At 35.2% G+C, this 25,674-nt stretch overlaps 5 protein-coding genes across 8 annotated transcripts; 2 read left to right on the top strand and 3 right to left on the bottom strand.

The window, feature by feature from the left end:
• Nucleotides 1–683: 683 nt before the first annotated feature.
• LOC105234157 (metastasis-associated protein MTA1) lies at nt 684–12,687 on the bottom strand. Of its 3 annotated transcripts, XM_011216441.4 has the most exons (13): nt 12,464–12,687; nt 10,531–10,692; nt 6,765–6,872; nt 6,083–6,312; nt 5,637–5,957; nt 5,382–5,570; nt 4,997–5,272; nt 4,733–4,932; nt 4,417–4,667; nt 3,801–4,349; nt 3,566–3,693; nt 3,384–3,499; nt 684–3,306 (listed from the first exon to the last, which is right to left on the bottom strand). In XM_011216441.4, exons 1-13 carry the CDS (start codon nt 12,489–12,491, stop codon nt 3,138–3,140), a joined length of 2,727 nt encoding a protein of 908 aa, XP_011214743.2. In that variant the 5' UTR covers nt 12,492–12,687; the 3' UTR covers nt 684–3,137. The 3 variants fall into 3 exon arrangements, with proteins under 3 accessions (XP_011214743.2, XP_029404339.2, XP_011214744.2); XM_029548479.2 differs by lacking the exon at nt 6,765–6,872 and having other exon boundaries at nt 6,083–6,309; nt 12,464–12,686; XM_011216442.4 differs by lacking the exon at nt 6,765–6,872 and having other exon boundaries at nt 12,464–12,685.
• A 277-nt stretch (nt 12,688–12,964) lies between these two features.
• On the top strand, nt 12,965–17,137 carry LOC105234156 (protein transport protein Sec23A). Of its 2 annotated transcripts, XM_011216438.4 has the most exons (6): nt 13,019–13,438; nt 13,518–14,776; nt 14,846–14,999; nt 15,763–16,311; nt 16,542–16,562; nt 16,809–17,137. In XM_011216438.4, the coding sequence occupies exons 1-6, from the start codon at nt 13,160–13,162 to the stop codon at nt 16,896–16,898; spliced, it is 2,352 nt and encodes a 783-aa protein (XP_011214740.1). In that variant the 5' UTR covers nt 13,019–13,159; the 3' UTR covers nt 16,899–17,137. The 2 variants fall into 2 exon arrangements, with proteins under 2 accessions (XP_011214742.1, XP_011214740.1); XM_011216440.4 differs by lacking the exon at nt 16,542–16,562 and having other exon boundaries at nt 12,965–13,438.
• Nucleotides 17,138–17,423: 286 nt separating this feature from the next.
• On the bottom strand, nt 17,424–19,179 carry LOC105234155 (calcineurin B homologous protein 1). The gene is made up of 3 exons (XM_011216437.4): nt 18,979–19,179; nt 18,082–18,345; nt 17,424–18,010 (listed from the first exon to the last, which is right to left on the bottom strand). Exons 1-3 carry the CDS (start codon nt 19,043–19,045, stop codon nt 17,772–17,774), a joined length of 570 nt encoding a protein of 189 aa, XP_011214739.1. The 5' UTR covers nt 19,046–19,179; the 3' UTR covers nt 17,424–17,771.
• Nucleotides 19,180–19,425: 246 nt separating this feature from the next.
• On the top strand, nt 19,426–20,834 carry LOC105234153 (mediator of RNA polymerase II transcription subunit 27). Its single transcript, XM_011216435.4, has 5 exons — nt 19,426–19,741; nt 19,818–20,087; nt 20,148–20,235; nt 20,300–20,515; nt 20,575–20,834. Exons 1-5 carry the CDS (start codon nt 19,572–19,574, stop codon nt 20,710–20,712), a joined length of 882 nt encoding a protein of 293 aa, XP_011214737.1. The 5' UTR covers nt 19,426–19,571; the 3' UTR covers nt 20,713–20,834.
• Nucleotides 20,762–25,379, bottom strand: LOC105234154 (gametogenetin-binding protein 2-like). The gene is given in 6 exon segments (XM_011216436.4): nt 20,762–20,958; nt 20,961–21,135; nt 21,668–22,748; nt 22,910–23,085; nt 23,185–23,751; nt 24,923–25,379. Coding segments are annotated over 6 exon segments (2,142 nt in total). The 5' UTR covers nt 25,025–25,379; the 3' UTR covers nt 20,762–20,917.
• Nucleotides 25,380–25,674: the final 295 nt, after the last annotated feature.

The raw sequence follows: 25,674 nt of genomic DNA, 5'->3' as shown, positions 1-25,674 counted from the left end.
TGATGTATGATGTTTTCTTTTCATTTTTTGACATAAGATGGTTGAATAAGTGCAAAGAAATAAAATTTCATTACATAAAAACTAAATCAAAAAGATTGTGCTTAGCTTTAATCCCGCTGTACATTAGCCGCAATAGTACGCCATGCAAATAACAACATTTTTATAAACGAAGACGCTGATATAGGACGAAATATAAACATATTTGTATGTATATACCGTTATTTTTGTTTGTTATATATACATTAGAGCTCTTGATATTCGATTAATCGACTATTCGAATAGAAGCGTTTAACTTCAACAAATTTTTCTACGCATATAAATTTATAGAAAATTTGCAGTATATATGCACACAAAAGCATTTTCAAAAATTTAAAACTAGCAAAAAGCAAAGGCTGGCAGAAGAGCAGCTATTCGAATAATCGTAACATTGCGAGTAATCGGCTATTATTCGTACGAACAATTACAAACTGGATATACATACGTACATATAATCGGTTTTCAGGTTATTCGAATAATTTTAAGAGCCCTAATATACATACATACATGTACATATGAATTTGAAGAGACGATTTCCCAGCACAATCTCAAATATATGGCTAATGCTGCCTTCACTGCCCTATCATTGCAATTTATTGGGGGTTTCTCTGCAATTTTCCAATAAATGAATTAAATTTTTTACACGCTTAATGACATAATATATATATATTATTACTTTTATTATTATTATAATAATTAAACCGTTAATTAATTCATTAAAAAATGCTTACACTTAGAAATATATGTATATTACTTTAAGTTTCGAACTACACTAAAATTTTTTCGGCGTTTCTTCACATCATTCCCTAGCGCAACATTTGCGCTTAACTGTTCTTGTTAATTTTATTGTAAAGTAAATTTTTATAGTAAAATATATATGTTATATATATATATATATTTACATATATTATGCATATATGTATATGTAAACTACGAATTACAAATACGACTACATAAATATGTATATATGTATTTTATTTTTAGATTTTTAGTTTTTTCATATTCATATTATTTTTTTATTTTTGTTGTATAAAATTCTAAATGAAATTGCAATGCCGCTCCTTGAAATGCTCTTTTCTACTTAAGCTTTTTGCAAATATGAAGTTCGTGTTGAAGCCTAAGCAAACAAAAACGACTCAACCTTGTGAGATATCGTGGAAGAAGAAAATATTTTATTTTTTCGAAACAGTCTGCTTCGTATTTTAGTTTCATGTGTTTAGTTTGAGTTTTTATGCGATTTGGGTTTTTATAATTTTCAACATTTTTAGTTTAATTTAGATTTTTTTGTTTTCAAAAAATGTAATTAACAATTTTGAGGCTTAAGGCATTTAACCGCCTCTGGTTTAGCAGTATATTGAATTGGTTAAATCGCCTTAAAGTACGTATTTTCGGTCAATCGCATTAAATAGTTAGGTTGTGTGATGAAGTGGCATAAATATATTACTTTTAGTTGTTTTTGTCGTGATTTGGCTCTGTTATGTTTTTAATGTGTTATATCCATGGCAATTAACTTCATTCAGTTCAGCGCTTTTTACAACACAAAAATCACATAAAAGCAAAAAGTCAAAATTTAATTAGAATGTCAAATAACGCATGGCCAAAAACAAAATAGAATTTAAAATAAGGATGTGTTTAAACATGTTTGCCTGTTACGTATGAAAATGTACACAACAATTAGAGCTTGAAAACTGTCTGTAACAAGATATTGCGAGCAGTTAAGCTTATACAGCACGATGTGTTATACGAAGACTACGGGACACATAAGCAAATTGTGGATAATATTTAATTGACATACATTTTATGCGAATTATCGAAAATATGGTAATTTATGACATATTTATGTATATGAGATAAAATTAAAATTTTTTGTTTGTTTTTTTTTTTTTTGTTTTTATAATTGCCGAATGGTACATATAATCTATGACATAAGTTTAAGTAGTGGAAAACAATTCACCATTTCCTATTATTTCTTTCAATTTTTTTTTTAATTAAAAAATTAAAATTTTTCCGTGACACTTGTAGTTTCACAGTTCGCAGTTATACAGTAAGCTCTATAACAGCATAACATGAAATGAACATTGAACACTTATTGAACTAAGTAGAATGAGTGAAACAAAACTTGTGAAGGAATTTTTACTTCATGCAAAATAAAGCACTTAAACTAAAAACAGGTGTAAATCAAAGGCATACGTTTGAGAATACAGACTATTTTAAGCAGCAACATATGAGAAGGCAAATGACAACATAGGCAATTAGTATATTGACAAAAATTATTTGAAGTTGGAATCATCAAAATAACGTTTTGCGTTTTATGGAAACATTTTTTTCCTAAATAATTTTATAACTACAACTGTAGTGTAGTTAAGGTTTTAATTTTATACTGAGATTTAGCCACATTCTGTATACACATACATATGTAACGTATCAACACATATTCAATACATGCATGCCATGCATAAATATATATGTTCTGATGATTTAGCTTATGTGATAATTTTCTAAATATATATTTTTTTGTTTTGCATTTTCATTTTATAGTTTTAATTACACACTATTAATGTTATAAATATGTATGTAACTGTATCGTTGTCCATAACTTTCTTGTCGACGTTGTCAACTACTTTCTCACCAATCAAGACTATTTTCGCCTTATCATAAGTCGACCATTTCGATTGCTTTCTCCTTATATACACACGCTATCACCAATACAACCTACGCAAGCGTACATTGGTGCATAAGCTACACGTTGACCGTTCTGCTCTACCATTTCTCACGCGCACATAGATCTATATAGATATAGCATAGGGGGGTCCATGTATGATTAGAAGCTTAAATCACACAAATATTTAATTCAGCAACGCATCCATCGTGTACGGAAAAGGAGGTGGGGTACGTTGTGGTGGTGTTGTTTTGCTTTGTGGTTGTAGTTGTACCTGTTGCTTTTGTATTTGCTGCTGTTGCTGCTGCTGCTGCAGAAATTTCTCATTGCGGCTTAATGACGTTGTTGTTGCTGTTGTAGCTGTTTCAGTAGCTGTTACTGCGGTTATTGTTACTACTCCAGTTGTTGTTGTGCTTGTTTTTATTGCTGTCACTGACGACGGTCAGTCGAGTATTACAACTTGCGGTTCGATTTGTCTGCTCACCGTCACAGCTGGTGTCGCTACAACATGTGTCATCTGTGCAATTTGATGTGCTTTGATTGGTAGTTCTCGCCAAGGTTTGCGTGCAACTCGTCGAAGATCGGCAGGTGAAAGTGTTTTGCGCCATTTTCTAAGAATCCGATCATTTTTATATTACAACCAATTGTCAACAAATCCTCAATTATTATCAAATCCTGCTATACTTACTTGCTGCTATCCGTGGCTCTAAAATAATAATCATCTGGTGCGTCTACCCAACTTATAACCTGCTTGCGCCCATTACCGGTGCGTCCCATTTGTGCTAGTTTCGGTTTGCCGTTGAGCTATAGAAGAAAAACAACAAAAATAACTTTCAAACCAACTCAAAAATAAAGATGTATATTATTTACATGATGTCTCGTTAAGGTATGACCCGCCGCAGCCATCATTGCGGCAAATTGCTCATTGCTTGGACGATGCGAAGGCATGGGATCCTTATTAGGGCGCTTAGTGGGCGGATATACTGGATAAAGCATACCTATAATAATGAAATTCAAAAATAGATTATTAACATGCACATGCATTTGTGTGGATCATCATGTGTTCTGTAGTGTAATATTCCGTTACACAAACCACACTCATTACCATCCGCAGCTTCCTCGTTCCGATCGCGACCACGTTTGCGCCAACAATCAGTACGTCGCGCTGCTGCTGATCCACCGCTACTATTCGGTGCCGCGGCAGGGGGCAAATCTTTAACTGCCCTTGAACGCTCTGCTGCCACCTTGGGTGTTGGTGTCCCCGCATTGACTGTTGCCACCTTTGTAACTGGCACTGACGCAGGCGAAATTGCAGGTACTACCGCAGGTAATACTGCAGCAGCTATTGGAGCTGTAACTACCGGCGCTGGAGCGGGTATAATGGTTAAATCTTTGTCGAGCTCTAAAACCTTGTTGGGCACGCGATCATACAATAAACTACCATCGGCGGCCTTTGGCGGTTTGGGAAATGAGACAACATCGGGTTTTGGTATTTTATCCTTTGGTGTCAACACTAACCATTCATGCGGTCCAATGCCAGGGCAGCCCAAACGATTTGCAATTTTAGTAACACTGCCACGTTCACGCTTTTTTCTTTTCATCAATAAAATTTTCTTTATATCGGCTGCGGTTTTGTCATTTATTCGATTTGTAACTATGAGAAAATAAACAATTATAAATTAGCATATACTAACACTTTCAGCGATTTTACGGAAACTCACATTCTTGCTTCACTAGCTGCGTGTTAATCGCAAACGACGTTTGACGCGCTGCCTTTTTGGGTTTTATGTAATTTCGACAGAGAACGCGTGCCAGACGCGTCATTGCGTTCGTGTGCAGATAGAAGGCGGTGCGAGTTTTCATAATGGGGCGTGGTGAACCCGACATAAGAGCGATGCCATGCGCCTGATCGAAGTGACGCGCTAAATGAGTTTTTAATTTGAATTCTTTATCACAATTAACCATAGGGCATCTAAAAGGAAAAGTTAGAGTAGTCATATTAAAAATGGCCTTTAAATGACAAATTTTAATGGTTACTTGTGCATTTGGCGATTAGACAAATCGCTCACTTTCTCGGTATCAATCACTTCCACAACGACGGGCGCTACTTTCTTTTTGGGCTCGTGATCGATTTCGTGTTTGCCGGCATTTTTCAAACCCCCGTACTTTTTCCAATAGTCAAAACAATTTTGACAAAGACGACTGTTACCGTGGCCACTTCCAGTCCATGGATACCACTAATAATAAATTATGCTTATTTTATTTATACTGCAATCTAGATTGTAAATTGATATTTTCTACCTGTGTGGATTTAACAGTTGAGCAAGATTCACATGGTTTGCCATTGTTGGAAAGATCCGCACCACCATTTGTTGTACCGTTATATATATTGGCACCTCCTTTTATTGAGACACTGCCACTTCCGCTCTTATTCACTTGATTATATTGCGGAACGTACACTTGTTTCAGTTTAAGCTCCGCCTCTACGGCCTTCACGCGTTTCTGTTGCACATAACGATCGGTCGTCTTCCACATGTAATAGTATTCAATTATCTGTTTAAGAGTTTTCCAAGGAAGCTGAAAATAAATTGGTGGAGAGAATATATGTCAATATACAACGAAATATTATTAAAGAATTTCTGCTAAGCAAATACATACAAAAGATATTCATTTGCTGTATACTTACAAAGTCCTGTCGAATGTCATTAAAATCTTTGCCATATTTGTCCAAAGCCTCTTCGAATAAATTCGCCTCCGAGGCACTCCAATCTTCAATTTCGTCACGGCAGAGTACTGGCCCAGTGGAAGGAACTAACGAACACATTGCCTCCTCGATAGAGTATTTGTGCTTATGCAGCGTATCCATGGCATGAAACTGTTTCACAAAAAGTTGGAATCAAACAATTAAATGTGAAACACATAAAATATGAAAAATATGTACCAGTGTTATGTCACGACTGGCTGCTGCGGCCGACATATGCAATGACGGCTGCTTCACCGAACTGCTACAGTCTAGAGCGCGTGCGAATGTTCCTATCGAACGCGACACCACCAAAAACTGATCGATTTTACGATCGTTTAGGCTATGCTGTGGCGTCCACACCAATGTTTCGAGATCCTCTAACTTGCGCTCATCACTCGTAACATCTTTAAGCTTCGCAGGAATTTCGCTTTGATAGCGACTGCCTACACGAATTTCGCCTTTGTCGGCGAGTAGCGTCTTCTGGTTAGGATCGAAAACCAAGCAATAGAAGAATGTGTCCTATTTGCAAATGAATGAAGAAAATTACGTTATTTAATGTAAGAGTAAAATTCATTGGAGGAAATGGTGAAGTAATGCCAAGTCTAAGAAAGTAGCTAGCGTACGATGCGAAATTTACGACTCACGTCTTTACTGAGATAGCTTTGCAGGGACTCCGTCTCGTTCAGCAGTGTAACCGAACATTTGCCACGTATCTGTGTGGCGGGCAGTGCCTCGACTTGGCGTGACAAGAACAATTCGCGATGTTTGATCTGATAGCGTTGTTTGGCCGTTAGTGATTCACCTTTTTCCGAGTTAGCCCCACCGCCACCAGGGCCATGATGTATGGGACTATTCAGTCCCTCATCCAACGCTGCTATAATGATAAAGTAAAAGAAAAGAAAAAAGGTTAGTTCAAAGTGTTCAAAGTACGTGTTTATCTATATAAGTCACATACATACAAATGTACATTCAAATCGTGTTTTCTAGATACACAAGAAAATAATGTTTAAAAAATAATAAATTCTATACATATTTGAAAATATAATGTACAATTATCCAATCAGTAGAAGAATTACATTCAAGCTTATCAAAATCAAGACTTAACCGAAATTATAGCACAACCACAGCATGGCGACAAATACCAATTTGAGAGACTCTAATTTAATCTAAGATACAAAGAACCACAAATTTATCTACGAAACTTAAAAATATAATCCATACATACAAACATAATGTATTTCAGCATTTTTAATAGTAGTTTGATACTTTGGTTACAAATTCTATAATGCACTACAATGATGTTGAGTGATTGAATTTAATCGGTACCTATCGAAGGATCTAATACGGCTTGTGCGGCTTGCTCTTCGCCTACTGGTGTTCTAAGCCATGTTTTCTTCAGCTTCGTAGCCAGTGGGGAGTCTTCAGCGGTCGCCACTATGTTCGATGAGGATAAGTATGTGGATTTAGTGAAAATTTCATAAAAGATTTTATGTGCAAGGTAATAGAGTATATGTTTATACATATGTAGGTACTATTGTGTATATTATTTTAATTTCAAATTTCAACTACTTGTATACAAAAATCAAGAGAAATATAAAAATAATTATAGTTGAATAAAAAAGTTAATATCATAGATTTCAAGAGAAAACTTTCAGGAATTTAAAATATTTTCGTTTGTTTTCTATGGCAAGCGAAATATTAATTAAATTTGGTGCTTTAATCTACATAACGGCGATGACAAAAGGAATATTTTTACTATAATTGTTAAGAATCTCATTTTTTCTGTACTTGGAATTAAAAAAAAAATCAAGATAAACGTTAACTTAGCTCTATATACCCTTTACAGACTATAGAGGTCAGATCTGAACAATATCTTTGTATATTGAATTATTGCCTTAAATAATAATTCATGCCACCCTGTCCAGAAAGTATCGGAAATTCTTCATTTAAATCTCTCGCTTATATGGAGATATGATGCCTCAAATTAGCGCGATCTGTCAACAAGTGTGTTTACAGCAGCTGTTTATGTCAGTCGACCTCAACTCTCGCGTCGAATTTGTTTTGATGTCTTCAATTAACTCCAAACGACATATGTATGTACATATATGTGATCATTAATTTTGTATGGCAACTCTAAAAAAAGTTCTTCGAAGATTGTTTCGTTGCATTGGACAATAATTCGTGCCAAATTTTATGAAGATGCCTCGTCAAATAATAAAGTTTTCCTTACAAGGCCATGCATTTGATCATTTAGTATGCATGACAAGTATAAGCTATAGTGGTCCGATATCGACGGTTACAAAAAATGAGCACCTTTGTGGAAAGAAAAGGACGTGTGCAAAATTTCAGATCGACATTTCAATAACTGAAGGTCTGGTTCGCCACAGTTTTGGCTAAGACTTAGCTCAGCATTCTCAAAGGTTCTCCGATACTTCCTTCGGATTGTCACAAACTTAATATACGACGTTCAAGATATAAAAACTTTTTCTAAAAATGTTTATGAATATACCTCACCACGAAAAATAGGAAAAATAGGAAAAATTCCAATCAACCTAAGGAGTAGGCGAACAATTATATAAAAGAATTATATGCCAGAAAATCGTATCGGATAGGAAAATGTAATTAATTATTTAAACTAAAAATAATTTCATATCATATACTGTAAGCTATAATTATTAATCATATATAAATTCTTAAAGATTTACTCAATAAATATGTACATAAATATTTGTATATAGTATGTATGTATATAACTTTGAAAGCTGAATAAACAAACAAACAAATATGAAGATGTAGAACGGAAATGGATTACCGCCAACAGAACCTACGAGTGTACGAACGATAGCCGAAAAAAGAGGAAGCGCAATATGATGCAATGGCTTTAAATTGAATGGGGTGGAAAGAAAATGTTATTATGGGCTGAGTTAGAGTGGCATTTCGTACAGCAAAGATGTCTGGAATTGTCGGTTATCACAGCGCGAATGGGTAATGGTGGGTTGAACCGAGGCACACACTTACAACCAAATGCGATGGAGCCGCCACATACTGTAGAACAGTGTAGAGCACTGTGCACTGTACCATTGAGTTGGCGGCCAAAACGCCTTTTGTGGTATTTGCCACCCCCTCACGCGGACGTTCGAGCAGGCCTGGTGTGACGCGTTTTTGCACAGGCAAACGATTGAAAAGAAAAATATATGCACGTGTGCATGTATTGCGGTCGTAAGGTTAGGAAGACGCACGAGATATGTACATAGGTATGTATGTGCGTCATTGCGAGTTATTGTAAACTTTGATTAGTTTTAAGTTAAAACTTCCGGCAGACTAATGAGAATGCTGCACTGATAACACATCCAAATAGTTGTGGTTTTCAGCTTTAAAAATTATGATTTCTTGTAATTTATCTTATTAATATTTAATTTGGTTATAATATATGTACATATGTACATCGGTTAGATGTGCTCTGCTATGCAGTCAAAACGAAATTGTACTTTAGCGAAAATTTGGCATGCGGATATGGTGCGTACCAGGTGGATATATTAGATCCCGCGATATTCTACATTCGGGACGTGCACAGGCAGGCTTTGAAACATTAAAATCCTAAATGTGTGTGGATGTGGTGGTATGGTTAGCGCACACTCGTATGAACTGGGGGTGGTTGGAGTGGACAACGTGTAGTCGGTGTTTTGTGTTCTCTGTTGTTATTGTTGCCAGAATTTAGTTACGCACACATTCGTAATATACATAGAAATGTACATATGTATGTTTGAACATATGCCTGCAACTTTAGTGAAGAGTGAAGGTGCTGATGCAGCCTTTAGCCTGATTTTCGCATACCCGCCCACCCACATTTGAAAATCGACCAACTGATAGCACACACCTAGACATTGACGCACGCATTTACCATATATACATATATACATATAAGTAGATATGTACAATATTTCGTACAAATGTTGGTAGATTGTATATTTGCATGTAGCAGCATTCGATATACATTTGCACCCACCCACACTTGGGCAACAAACGCAGACCACCACTCGCCCCCACTGATTTCCTTGCATTATTCTATTTAGTGCCTAACGGTATCTAGGTACCAGACCAGGAGCGGGTAGTTTAGACAGAGTTGCGCGAAGCAGCGCCAGAGCAAATATATGCAAACATTTTAGAAGTTATGTAGATATGCATGTACATATGTGCATAAGTACGTATAAATGCAAGTGGTGAAGTGCTCTCAACCCTCGTTTTTAGCATTAGTTTCGGTCCCAGTCACAGCCTCTGCAGCTGTTATTGCTACTACTTGCTGCCGTTGTCGTTATTGCACTTGTTTTTGTATGTTACTCGCAGCTCTGCTGTACACTGTAGTTTCGGATGGTTGACTGGCTGACTGAGTGACTGTTTGGCTGGGCTGGTTAGCTGAGATCTCCTGTCTTGTGTATTAGGCATCGATACAGATGCGATTATTTAAAACACTGTTGCTGGCCTTATATATTCAACTTGTTGTTTTTGCTGTTGTTAAAACTGTTGCCGGTTATTCGCTCTTGGTAATACGCTGGTTATCGTAGACGATACCACTAGTTTCTGGTTTGCAAAACATTAATGCACATAACTGTGTGATGACGAATAGCCGACCTTATATGGATATGCATTTATGCGCAATGATCTAAATTACCAGACCATACCGGCATGCAATATATTTATGTTTTCATTAATTTTCTTATGAAATTAGTTTAAGGAAAATTTACAAATAATGGGAAGAAATGTGACAATTTTTATTTGATATCCTAATTCAGTAGAAATATGTAAATATTCTTTAACATGTAATAGTTAGTCCTTATACAATACAAAAAATAATAATGTAAAAAAAAACTTTAACACGGTTAACACAGCATACTTCCTTTACATTGATATGAACCGTTTTTATAAACCCCACCCATTGGATAACCAATAAATACAGGTCTCCGTAAGAATAAAGTAGTAAACATATAGTGTAATGAGTAATTATTTTATACAAATGATTAAAAAATAAAATTAGTGCACACAGATTACAAAACAAAGAGAAAATAATAATGTGTTATAATGTGAATTGACTTACGCTGATGTTTATCGGCTAGTTGCACCAGTGGATTCGGCAGATCGCGCCTTCTATAAAAGCACATAACTTTGGCTTCCACATTTCCGGATTGGTTTTTATTTAACTCTTCTATACGACGTATTAAAAATGGGCTATTCGGATTTGTCTCGACATAGACATAATCTGAAACACAAAACATATATCTATATGTATATAAAGTTTTATCTCACAATCCCCTAATATTTTCAATTTTAAAAAGCCTAGAATTGTGGACATGATGTAGTAGAACGCATAGCAAAGCTAACGTCAGGCCGTAGCTGCTGCTGATAGCGTCGAAAAAATGGCAATGCATGTATGTACATATATGTATGTATATATGTATATAAGAAGTCATATTTGTGAATAGACACGCAGAAAAGTCGCTCAGCTATAGCGATCGCCATTGTATGCGCATAGTCTACTAAACCAATTTTTAACTATATCTACGCAATGTAGCGTCTGAAAGAAGTATGCCTATCCGCTAAATATTCTAATTAACCCACCTGCCAAACATAAACATATTCGATCTTCACCAATGCTCACCGGTGAATATAATTATTAATGCAGAGTTCACGTAAAAATAGAAACCCTAAGAGTATAACGAGAGCAGAAACTCACAATAGTTGCATATACAGACTACACACTATCCAAGTGGGAAAATATAAATTAGTCTTCCTGCTGTGCTTATTACTACACGTAACTCTAGTTGTATGTATGAGCAAAAGTAGGAAAATCGTATACACATGCACAGATGCCACATGGCATAATGACATCAAGAGAAACGCGGCATTAACCAGCATACTAACCAATTGACTAGTGTGATCAGAAGTACAGATCTTCAGGAAAGCATTATAACCACTTTAGAACAAAGTTCAGACATCTCAGAATGAAATGTAATTACCATACACATGCACACGAATTTTTAAATAATTTGTTTGCCATCGTTCATTTGGTGTATTTAAGTTTTTTGGAAGACTTCGTATATGTTTAGAAATGGAAACCTGTTTCTTTTACTTTTTCTGTCGTATAAAACACATACCCATGTGTATACCTACTTATATTTGTATGAACATGTGTACAGGTTAAATCCTTCATTGCTTTAAACGGCTTATGAAGTTTAAAACTTCGTTTATATTCGTCCGTAACTAAATAATATCAAATTTACTCTTACAATTGTATGTATCTACAAAAGTACGAATGTATGTATGTATATACCTAATAAACTTTCTCTATTTATCTATGTTGCAATACACGTAATGATAAGATCGGTAGCAATTGAACAAGCGACTCGAAGCACTTTTATGTATACTATACGAGTAGAAAGATGATCTGCATTAATTTACCTCAATAATTTATGCATTATAAAAATCTATAATATAAAGGAGTATCAAAATCTTTAAATGGAATAAGTAACGAATAGACAATTTAGGACAGATTCAGTAAATGAAATTTGTTTCTAATCTGTAAAATATATTTCAAATTAATTGTCTAGTCATTTAGGACGTCTTATTCAAAAATTATCGACAGTTAGTCGAAGCTTATACATGGACTCAGCTAGATTAAATTTTTATCACAGTTGACACAACTTTTAATATTCCATTTTCTTGCACTTTCTTATTTAATCTTATATACAGAATACAAGTGCAAGCCATAAGTGCAAAATGCAGTTTTGGACGACGCAGACGAAACATAAGCTGCGACGTGACAGCAATTGCAATAGCTTTGATAGCTGCGATACCACCATAGGCCATAGCACACGCAGTGCACCATAGCAGCAGCAACGGCACCAGCAATTGCGGCAGTAACGACAGCAACAGCAGCAGCAAATGCGGCGGCGACGACAGCGGCAAAAGCGCCAGCGCCGAAAGACACGAATATGGTACAAAACGCAGAAGAGAAAATGGAAAATTTTTACCTCCAACCCGATACATATTTGTGGCCATTTTCACTTAATTTTTCCACACTATTTCACACACAAAGTGTTTAGCACTTTTTTAATTATGGTTTTTCACTATTTTCATGCAATTTTTTTCACATTTAATCGCGTTAATTTTAATTTGTTGTGATTACATTCACAAAAGACGCGTTTTTTTCGTCGCCATCTTAGAAAACACAAAACGTCAAATGTCAAAAAAGTTTCGTGGTGGAATTTTACCACTTCGTCCCCTTCTGGACAATTCAACAAGCATCGGCAAATTATGGCGACATCTAAGGCGAATATCTAGATATATCAGAGAACGTAAAATAAGATACGTTCTCTGATATTTAAATTTCTGGGGATCATGAAATCAGAGAACGTCTATCGCCATCTGTCAGTAAAGGTCATTTTAATTTAACAACTTTCAGTAAAAAATATTTTTAACAGAATACTGAACCAGACAATAAAGAAAACGGCCCCAAATGTTTTTGCTAGACTTGATTGACAGATGATTTCCCCTAAAGACAAACTGCAGGTAAAACGTTTTGAATTGACAACATTGCTATTTGTCAAAGTGTTAGGTGGCATCTCGTTTACTGTGACGTGGACGTGGAAAAAAATTTAGAAAATAATTCCAATTTGATCGCAGGGTGTTTTATAAAAGGATATTAGAATAAACTACACCCTACCAAGATGACGACCTACGAAGAATTCATTCAACAGAATGAAGATCGTGACGGAGTTCGTTTAACTTGGAATGTGTGGCCATCAAGCCGCATAGACGCAGGTCGTCTAGTTGTGCCACTTGCCTGTCTTTACCAACCATTGAAAGAACGTCCTGACTTGCCGCCTATACAATATGAGCCAGTTTTGTGTACCCGCGCCAACTGTCGGGCAATACTCAATCCCCTATGTCAAGTGGATTATCGTGCTAAGTTATGGGTGTGCAATTTTTGTTTCCAACGGAATCCCGTAAGTAGAAAATACCTACAAATAAAAGCATTTCTTCTACTCGGTGGCATTAAAAAATCTCACTATATATTTTTTTCAGTTCCCACCTCAATATGCAGCTATTTCTGAACAACATCAGCCTGCCGAATTGATTCCTGGATTCAGCACAATTGAATATACTATTACCCGTGCTCCATGCATGCCACCGGTTTTCATATTTCTTGTTGATACTTGCATGGATGAAGAAGAGTTGGATGCTTTAAAAGATTCTTTGCAAATGTCTCTAAGTTTGTTACCTCCAAATGCTCTGGTCGGCCTTATTACCTTCGGAAAAATGATACAGGTACATGAATTGGGAGCAGAGGGATGTTCGAAGAGCTACGTCTTTCGTGGCACTAAAGACCTTACTGCAAAGCAAGTTCAAGATATGTTGGGTATTGGTAGATCGACAAGTGCGGCTCCTGGGCAACCTGGCCAACAAATGCCAGGTCCAGGTCAACAACGTCCCGCTGCAGCAGCTGCGCCTCCAGCAAATCGTTTCCTCCAGCCCATAAGTAAATGTGATAGTGCATTGGGTGACTTGTTGAGTGAATTACAGCGCGACCCTTGGCCGGTACCTCAGGGCAAGCGGTATTTACGCTCAACGGGCGCTGCACTGTCTATTGCAGTTGGCCTACTTGAGTGTACTTATCCAAATACTGGAGCTCGCATTATGAGCTTTGTTGGTGGACCTTGTTCCCAAGGTCCCGGCCAAGTGGTTGACGATGAACTCAAACATCCTATTCGTTCACATCACGACATACAGAAAGATAATGCGCGCTACATGAAAAAAGCTATCAAACATTATGACGCGTTAGCTTTAAGGGCCGCTACCAATGGACATTGTATCGATATTTATTCTTGTGCACTTGATCAGTGCGGTCTAATGGAAATGAAACAATGTTGTAATTCAACGGGCGGGCATATGGTTTTAGGAGATTCATTCAATTCATCGCTTTTTAAACAAACGTTTCAACGGGTGTTTGCTCGTGATGCACGTGGTGATTTGAAAATGGCATTCAATGGCACACTGGAGGTGAAGTGCTCGCGCGAGCTGAAAATCTCGGGCGGCATCGGTTCGTGTGTGTCGCTGAATGTGAAGAACTCGTCGGTGTCTGATGTGGAGATCGGCATGGGTAACACGGTGCAATGGAAGATGTGTACAGTGAATCCCAGCTCAACAATGGCATTTTTCTTCGAGGTGGTCAACCAACATGCGGCGCCAATGCCGCAAGGAGGACGTGGCTGTATTCAGTTTATAACTCAATATCAACATGCAAATGGACAACGTCGTATACGTGTAACCACATTGGCCAGAAAGTAATACAATTGTTCTTTAATTTTGAAATATTTATATATATCTAAATCGATTTGTAATTTTAAATTTAGCTGGGCAGATGCAACAACCAATTTACCATATATAAGTGCTGGCTTTGATCAAGAAGCTGCGGCAGTCATTATGGCACGGATGGTTGTGTATCGCGCTGAAACAGATGAAGGTCCCGACATATTGCGTTGGGTCGATCGGCAACTTATTCGCTTGGTAAAAATTTATATCAGGGACCGTAACTCTTATGACTTTTATCGAAAAAATCAAAAAATAAGAGTTATTTTTGATTTTTATATATTTAGATCAAAAATAAAAATTATTTTTGATTTTTATATATTTAGATCAAAAATAAAAGTTATTTTTGATTTTTATTTTTTTAGATCAAAAATAAAAGTTATTTTTGATTTTTATTTTTTTAGATCAAAAAATAAGAATTATTTTTGATTTTTATATTTTTAAATCAATAATAAAAATCAATTCAAAATTTTTATTTATTTATTTTTTGCTGTTATTATAACCGTACACCTTAGTTTTACTTTAAAGCTTAACAGAAATTAAGAAACATATTATGCCACAAATTTTGAATTTATTTTTATTATTGATTTAAAAATATAAAAATCAAAAATAATTCTTATTTTTTGATCTAAAAAAATAAAAATCAAAAATAACTTTTATTTTTGATCTAAAAAAATAAAAATCGAAAATAACTTTTATTTTTGATCTAAAAAAATAGAAATCAAAAATAACTTTTATTTTTGATCTAAATATATAAAAATCTAAATTTAAAAATAATACAATATTTTCGCATATAGTTCACCTAAAAATCATGATGGTGTAAACAAAACTTTTCTACGATGTTCCTTTACGTATGATTTTTTTTATTAAAAATTGTAAAATAACTCTTATTTCCGGTCCCTGATATATATGAAGTCACTCAATGCTTAGCGTTAACTTATTATGATTATTTTTCGTATAGTGTCAGAAATTCGGTGAGTACAGCAAGGATGATCCAAACAGCTTCCGTTTAGCCCAGAATTTCAGCCTTTTCCCGCAATTCATGTACCATCTTCGCCGTTCACAATTCCTGCAAGTCTTCAACAACTCACCAGACGAGACCACATTCTACCGGCACATGCTGATGCGCGAGGACCTTACACAGTCGCTAATTATGATACAGCCAATTCTTTACAGCTATTCGTTTAATGGTCCTCCAGAACCAGTCCTACTCGATACATCGTCTATTCAACCCGATCGTATTTTATTAATGGACACATTTTTCCAAATTCTCATATACCACGGTGAAACCATCGCACAATGGCGTGCGCTCAAGTACCAAGATATGCCAGAGTATGAGAATTTTAAACAGCTACTGCAAGCACCTGTAGACGATGCTCAGGAGATTTTGCAGACACGTTTTCCGATGCCGCGTTACATCGACACCGAGCATGGTGGCTCACAAGCACGTTTCTTGTTATCTAAAGTAAATCCTTCCCAAACGCATAACAATATGTACGCATATGGACAGGTGAGTCTTGTGAATTGAATAAGCATAGTATAATTAGGAAAATTTTGTGATGCGTTTCTTTTATCTTACACGAAAGTTTATACGCATTGTTTTTGTTTTTTTGTTGCTGTTTTAATATTTTATTTAACTTTTGTTTTTTAATTCTTTTTTTGCGTGTGCTCGCTCGCGATTGTTAAATAATTGTCATTGTTCAATGGATTGTATGATTTGCAAAACTGCAAAAAACGTAGCCACCAATTGGCCAGTCTACGGTATTTATAACTTTTCTATAGTATTGACATATTTGGTTTATTAACTGCCAAAAATATAAAATAGAGACATTTTACTTTATGGTGCGCGGTGTGGTGCGATGCTTAATGGTGCTTTTATTTATGTGCTTTTAAAACGCTTTGCTTTGCTTAATTACCCTGTAGCTTCTATTTAACTATAATTTTAATTTTCTTATTTACAATATCATTATCATATAATAATTGTTATTAAAACACAATTTCATACAGGATGGTGGAGCACCGGTTTTGACAGATGATGTATCGCTACAACTATTCATGGAGCATCTAAAAAAATTGGCAGTTTCATCAACAACATGAATTAAAAAATGTTGGATGCGTATTAAGTTATGGTACTGCAGATTTAAGACGCTCTGGTGGAGGTGCTGGAGAACCGTTATATGTATAATTATGTGATTCTACCAGCATTTTTCGATAAAATTGATAAAATTTAATTACGATTATAGTTATTAGAACTCTAAAATAACGAAATGTCAAATTCAATTATATGCATATATACATAATTATCAAATTAAATAAAAAATAAATTAATTGAAAAACTTGGGCCAAAAACTATTGAGTAGGGTAAATCAAGTTTCTGGCGCTACAACAAGTGGAGACTTTGCAAATTATATAGATAAATGATCATTAGTCATGCCCGTCTGTCTGTTGCACATAGGCGAACTGGATATCGATCTGATTTGCAGACATGGTATTGAAGAATAGGTAACAATTGGTTATATCTATCTAAGCACCTAAATATTTTCCAAACGTTTACTCATTTTCTCTGAGGAGGCAACGTAAAATCAACTATCGGTGTAGAATAGAAAAAAAAGAAGAAGGATATGAAAAGACATATGTATTGCATATCCTATTATAAACAATACTATTTTATTGGTTTAACTGAACATAATTTTAGTTAGGTATTGATTGGTTTTATGTACATACAAGAAATAAATGTTAAATTCATGTTGTTTATGGTAATTTCCTAATAAACCTTTTCTAATTAACAAATGCGAACCACTCAAATGAAATTAATTTATATGAAATCATGTGTAAAAGTCAATATTTACGAAAAATATATGTGTAAGACATTTTAACTTAACAATTCCACACTAAAGGGAGCAAACATTGCGTGACATAGTTTTCCATAGTGCCCGACAATTTTTTAATACCAACTGGGGAATCGCCCATTCAATTGAGAAATCGAATTGACATTTTCTGTTCCACGTCAGTGCGCTCAAGGGCTTTACAAAAGTCCTCAAAGGAAATTTTTCCTTGACAACATAAATCAGCTTCTAAAATAGTGCGTTCGGCTATACTTATTAGCTGGTCTTGGCTTATATTTGCACCGACCATCATGTGAAGAATGCTCAATAGCTCATCTCGGCTTATAACACCGTCATCATCCAAGTCATACATTTTAAATGCAACTAAAAGTAAATAAAATTGGTATTAATTTCTACATAGTCATAACAATTGATGTCTGTTGGCTTATAATTACACTTTAGTTTTTCTTCGCGACTGTTTAAGCCATTTTCCTTTTTGGAGTTAATTGGTCGGAAATGAGCCAGAACGTTCATAAATTGTCGGAAATTTACACGGTCATCAGTACTATCTTCGAAGAAAGCATGCACGATGCGCTCACAGAGGGGATTAATTGCTAATTCAGGAATTCGCAGGAAGTCTTCACGAGATAACGTGCCGCAATCTCCGCGATCCAGTGAAGTAAAGCGGGAGTATAGTCGTTCAATTTGATTAGGTGTGACTGTAAACAAAAAGTAATTTTTAAATTATTAAGTATTGAAATAAGTTGATGAATTTTTAAACTTTATAAATTCCCATAATTTCAATAATTTGTGTTATGGTCAATTAGTTTTATCTAATCTTGATTTATCGAATTGGTCAAATCAAACTTTGATCAAACACTATTTAACTCACATAGCTTAGTATGTACTATTGTGTGTATTTTCGATATTAGTGCTAAGAAAGTGTGTTGTTTATCATCCAACTATGATAATTGCCACCACTTATCAGTTATAATTGCTTCGCATTACCTCGTAAATTTCTTAAGAAAATATGCCGAAAATAATATGGTATTAGTAAGTGAACAATACTATATAATACTGCGTGACGTCAACCTTTTTTTTGTAAATTGTAAATTATATACAAATTTGTTTACATCACATGATATGGAAAGTGCAGCAGGAAGATTTCCAAAAGTATTAGTCTAGCAAATATACACATATGCTATGATGCATAATGCGGCCAAAAGCAACTATAAATTATACATTTTATGCCGTAATATTTTATTTCTACATATTAATGAACAGAAAACAAAAGAACATAATTTACAAGGCCCTGGACTTTTACATGTTAAGTTTGTATGTAAAATACTTACATCCCGTCTCTTCTTGAATTTGACCAATTTCCTCCGGACGAAGTAACAATGAAGATTTATTACCCATTTTGAAAAAGCTCCAAAACTAATTTGAATATGTTGAAAATACCTTCACTTTAAGTTTCAAAGAAATAATAATATAAATTGACACCAACTTTGCAAATGTTGTCGTTTATACGTCGGTCTTTTTATTAGTTGTAGCGACATCTTATGGAAAGTTCAAGCTAATCTCTAAATCGTGCCACTTTTTTATAAAACAATCAATTTAAAACTTTTGAAAACACTGCTTCTATTACACAAGAATTACTTGCAAAATAACGTAGTTTTTCTACATTTTATAAAATTTTTTTTATAATAATTGAAACATGTAGTTTTTAAGAAAAAAACTATTGCGAAAGAAATTTTATTTCGAAGTGCAACGCCACCCTGTTAGTCTCTTTTTTTTTTACATCAATTGTGATTTGACAGACTCGGCATTCTTTTGTTTAAAACAACATTCAGGGCATAATAAAACGAAATTGAGTTTAAAAAAGTGAAAGAGTATAAAGTAAATAGAAAAAAAATAGTGTATATTAAGCCTAAACCTGGATAGAATGGAGAAACTTAATTCCACGCTGGGCGCAGTGAGATCACTGCGTTCAAGCGTACGCCAATGCTTTGAGCAATTGGCTGATGGTACGAACGCCGAATTGGCTGAAGACAGCCGAACAAAGTTTCTCCTGAAGTTTCAGGAGAACTTCAATAACATGAATGCTCAGCTGAGGTAAAATAACATAATTTAATCTTTTGTTATTGTTGAGTTGCCCATTCTTAAATAAAATTTATGCAAATTTAAACAGGGAAGTTGAGAGTTTAATTAATGGCTTACAAGCTCCACAAACACCTTACTGCCTTGGTCAAACTACTTACCTTGCGCAAGAGACAGCGCCTGAGCGACAGGCATTATATTCACAACTGGTGAACAGTTACAAATGGATCGACAAAGTGCATGACCATAGTTTTTTGGCTTTTAACAATTTGAATCAAAACAATCTTAGACGGTCATACGTATATTGTTCCCAAAAACGTGTACGTATACCTTTTACATCGTGTAATAATTTCGATCCGGAGTAAGTATGCACAATATTATTATATCCTATGAAAATTCTGAGAAAAATAAACTTTTGCAGTCACACGGACAAGTTATTGAGCGAAATAAACCTACCACTTACAAGCTATCAAGTGTGTCGACCATTTGGTTCTAATGTCGTTGTCATTGTGAGTAATTTCTTTAAGTTACTGGGAATGGAAACTTTATTCGAAATGTCATTTCATAACACAGGTTACAATAAGTAGAGTGCTCAAAGCTGCGATCGTGTGCAAGGGTGTGCTTATTGAATGGGTTACAGTTAAGGGTTTTGACGAAACACTTGACCCAGACGATTTATGGGCTGAATCGCGTTATGAAGTGTTCCGAAAAGTTCAAGAGCATACCCATATTGCAATGTTGCACTTCTTCTCGCCTACACTACCCGACTTGGCCATAAAGAGCTATATGGTAATTTATTTCAATCGACTAATTTCAAAGACTTATTAACCGATGTAATTAATTTTCAGACTTGGCTACACAGTTACAGTAAGTTGTTTTTGGAGGCTTGCAAAAGATGTGGAAAATTTGTTTCGAATGGGCTGCCACCAACTTGGCGTGATTTGCGTACACTTGAACCATTTCACGAGGAGTGCCGCAACTGTTGAATTTTTAGTTACTAAGTCCAAAAATGAATGAAAATTTAATATATCTATATAGGTTTAAATAATTTCAATATATATTTGCAGAAACAATAATAATTACGCAAAACATGTACGTAATCATTGAAGAGTTACAATACACTATGCATTATTAAGGACTGCTATGCAGTTATAAGACTGCTTTAGGTTCCGTAACTAATCATCGCGCTAATTAGATGCAAGCTGGTCCTGATGTCCTGCTCGGAGCAGCAGGTTCCGTTTCTTGCTATTTTTATGTTGTTTACATAAACGCGCAAAATTTTCCTTTAACGTTTCGCGCAACTCCCTGCGTTGCTGTTCCACTTTTTCTCGCTGACATTGATACTCCAGAACCACTTCTTGAGGAATGTAACAGTTCTCTTCGTCATCATCATATTCATCGAAGTTATCCTGTAGGTATAAGAAAACATTTCAGATTAGATATAAAAAACAAACTACAATTATAGAAAATATAGGCGTTAACTTTTCGAAAAAAATTAGGTCCAAATATGCCCCTCCCTAATGCGATCTTTTGTGCCAAATTTCACTTTAATGTCTTTATTTATGGCTTAGTTATGACACTTTATAGGTTTTCGGTTTTCGCCATTTTGTGGGCGTGGCAGTGGGCCGATTTTGCCCATCTTCGAACTTAATCTTCTTATGGAGCCAAGAAATACGTGTACCAAGTTTCATCATGATATCTAAATTTTTACTCAAGTTACAGCTTGCACGGATGGACGGACGGACGGACAGACATCCGGATTTCAACTCTACTCGTCATATATAACCCCATATCTGACTCTTTTAGTTTTAAGACTTATAAACAACCGTTATGTGAACAAAACTATAACACTCTCCCTAGCAACTTTGTTGCGAGAGTATAAAAATTATTCATATATGTATATTTCTTTCAACGTATTTAGTAGATTTTAACGGTACGTACCAGCATTTGCTGCAAGCTAAGCCAGTTCGAAGAACCATATTTTTGGTTTAAGGAACTATCTCCCCACATATAGCTATTTCCCAAATCGTACATGTGGTGGTCATGTTCCTCTTCCAAGGTCATTTCCTGTCCATTTTCATGGTTACAAAAACCGTCGGAGCAAGATACTTCAGAACCCTCGGGTGTGCTGGGCGCACTATTCATTGGCGAGTTATCAGGTGTTAATAACTCACTACCATAGCCCGAGTCTCGTACGTCGTTCTCGCATGGACAGTGGTCCTGTGGAGTTAAACAAACATCACATTTGGCCATAGATTCATTGGCATCGATGTCGCAGCAGCTGCCGAAGTGACTGCCATTTGCTGAAAGGCGTTGTTCTACCGTAGGCACTCTTTGCTGTTGTTGTTGCGGTATTTCTTTCTTTTTGCTGCCATTCGATTGCTGTATAGGTTGTTTGTGCTTTTTTTGTTTCTTTTGCTTACGTTTCTTTTGAGCGGGTGACTTAGATACCGAAGCCGTTACAAGATGAGGTTTGTCAGACATAGTCGACTCCTCTTTTTCCTCGGTGCGCAAAGATTTATCCATAATATCTACTAATTTATTTATTTCTTCGTCTAATTCCTCGGATAAATCCACCGCCTCATCCACCATCTCCAAATCTACTTCATCTTTGTCTTCTTCTTCTTCTTCTACATCTGCTTCCGCTGCATCAGAATCAGCATTATCAGCAGCTGATTTGAGAGATTTTCGACATAACTTTTCCTTCTTTTCAATTTTCTTCAACTTCTTTTTCAGTTTTTTCTGTTCCCTTCTCAATTCTTTTGCCTTTTCAGCGCGACTCATTTCCTGATAGAGCAATTCTAAATTACTGATACCTTGTTTACGTTCCACCGCCATGTCAAAACTGCGGCTTAACGCATGAACGGCAACTGCCGCCAGCACTTGACAAGCCCGCTCTTCCTCGCGTAGACTAACATAAATACGACGAAGCCTCTCATACATTATCATACCCACGCAGGTTAACACTTCCTCTTGAGCAATTTCAAGAGTTTTCGCATGACGTTCTCGCTGCTTCGAATAACTGCATGAAAAGAAAGGTAATTAATTGTCAAATTTTCAGTATTATTTGCATGAATTTATGCTAATACACTGATGATCTTATGTATAGTGTAACCATTGTAGTTGCATATCTTTATTTTAGAAAAGAATTCGCAGTTTTGAAAAGTTTTAATCTTAATTTACCTGCCATTAACTTCGGGTTCGGCGCGCCTTATAAGAGCGTCGAGGAAATCAACTTTTTTCGTAATAATCTTAATGTGCTTCTCGGATTGGGGTTTCCTAATATTCGCATATAAAGCCGCGTCGAATCCTTCTTTACAAGTCGTTTCGTTTACGAGTATTTGGTATGCCTTTTCGATCTGTAAAATCAGGAATAATATGTTGAAAATTACATAAGGAGTTGTGATTGCAAAAAAAAAAACAACAATAAATATTAAATTAAAAACCTTGTTACATACCTTATTACGACATCCCTGACAAAATTTGTGTTTTTTCAAATAGTTCTCGAGTACTTCGTGTAGTTCCGTGGTTTCGATGGTAGACAATCTGTCTCGACAATTATACTTCATTGAAAACCACATTTCCCGCCAAACTTCCGAAAAAGGTCTGGTGCGAAATGCATCCAATGAATGTAGGGCACAACGAGTTTTATTTCGCAATTTATTATCCAGCAAATCACTAAGTACCTCATGATGCCGATAGAGTAATGTCCCTAAAGCTTGTGGTGACCACATAAGTTCTTCACGCACTGTAAGAACGCACGTATCTCTTAGTATCAATGGATCTAGAGTGGGATATCCTGAAAGCGTTAGTTGATAGAATAAACGTTCAACGCGACGCCGACAACCCACACATGGCACACATTGATTTAATAAGGACACGAATGTGACACTATCTATTTCAAGCGATAATTTTAGTTCATCAGCCGATAAAAGTTTAAACTTTCGCGTGAATATTTCAAGCTCTCTCCCACGAATTTGCGGACTATCTATGCAGAGGCCTTTGTTACTCAAATCCATTAACATCTAAAAACATTGACGTATATAAATAATATATTTAAGTTATTATTGTTTGTTAGATAACTCCAAATTTGTAGTACAGTTAATGTTGAATAATTAAAAGGTATATATGGGTCAACGAGATTGGAAAAAATCTTTTAATTAATTTGAATTTATAGGTTTGAAGTTTAGGATGCACCTACCAATCTAAATTCACAAATAGCAAATATGTGAAGCTCTTTTCATATCTCATCTAAGCTTATATATGTATGTATGTAGTGATAAGAGCAGAACACATTAAAAAAGATAAATAAACAGTTATGCTTATGCACGCCTTTTTGTGAATTAGGTTAGAAGTTTGGCACTTATTCTACCATAAAACAAATATGAAGATGCATTGCATTTGATGTTATAATAAACATTTAAACTTATAATTGTAGTACCAATAAAAGAGAAAACTATACGTATGTATATATACATCAAATATCTCGATAACTTTACGGGGTAGTGAGTGTGGAATACGTCCAAAGCTACCATTCATTAAGCGAGTTATGCATAGTAAACTAATCGATCCCCTGTTGTGTTGTTAGCAACTAGTACGACTGCATCGAGATGTTGATAAAACACATATATATATTTGGCGTTGAACCTGTTTTCAGTCCAACTACCGCTCATTCAAACCTACGTACATATGCATTTATATGTATTTATGAAAATCAAAGAATGGTAGGTATCGTACTAAAGAATCCAAATTTTTCCATTGTTTGGAGATATTGCTGCTGTGAAGTTAATACGGATGGAAAAAGTTTAAATTTAATAAAATTCTTAAAAGTTATCATTGGACGATTCTTAAATGTATTTAAAAGCATATCATTCCATTATACACTCTGTCAATCAACTTTTTTCAATTTATCACTAATCAACTTCGGATGTATCAACAGGTTCAATGGTTAGCAATCAGCTGGTTAATGTGTGTACACACTTTTACTATACATACACTTTCTCCACAGCTCTTGCTACATGGTCATGTAAACTACATACATTATACAAATGTGGTCGATGGTTTCCTTTGGAGAAGTATGTAAAAATGTATTTAGCTAAATATCTACCTCTAATTAAAACCCAAACCTACATTACATCAAATATTTGTTATTGTATGGAGTGCAAATTAACAATGTTGACAATTGTCATAACTCACCATTAAGGAGGAATCATCAGCCGATCCTGTAACTACTGGGATTTGTCTGTAACCAACGTCGATCACATCCTCAGCACGGTATACATCCGTCAGCTTAGCCATATTTCTAGCCTTCAGACAACCAAGCTACACGCAAAATAAGCCTCAATAATACCAATTCGCCCAAGCACAAATGCTTACAATATTTTTATTGCTTAATTGTTGTACAATTATCAGCACTTTGGAATAAAATATAAGGATTTATTTAATAACTATGATGAACAATAATAAATTCTTCGTAACGACGAGACAACGAGAAATTATATGAGAAATTGTCAAACACGTAGTACCACACTGGAATGGTTCCATCAGCACTGTTGCACAACTTAGTAGCTTTGACAAGTGAGCCCTATTCCCATATTAATGTAGAACTGAAATATATTCTTTTTTGTATTCGTTTCACCTTTTTTAAAAATATAGTAAGGCACAATATAGTGTAAATTTATTCAAAACAAAGAAATATATCTATTTATTTAAGCAATTCAAATAAAAATCTTTTGAAAGTAGTATATTGATATCAGTACAATATTTTAACAGAGTTGAATTTAGAAGTAGTTGAGTTCTAAGATAATGAGTTCGGTTACAACATAGATTACTATTGTGAACTTTGGAACACATCAGAATCGAAACTAATAAAATATTATTTATCATAATCTAATTAAATAGCTATATTAAATTATAATTTTTATTAAAATAATTAACTTAGATAAACT

This window comes from Bactrocera dorsalis, chromosome 2 (assembly GCF_023373825.1).
Source record: "Bactrocera dorsalis isolate Fly_Bdor chromosome 2, ASM2337382v1, whole genome shotgun sequence".
Taxonomy (NCBI): Eukaryota; Metazoa; Arthropoda; class Insecta; order Diptera; family Tephritidae; genus Bactrocera; species Bactrocera dorsalis.
Note: the sequence above shows the minus strand (reverse complement) of the source record. Positions and strands in the feature narration are given on the sequence as shown.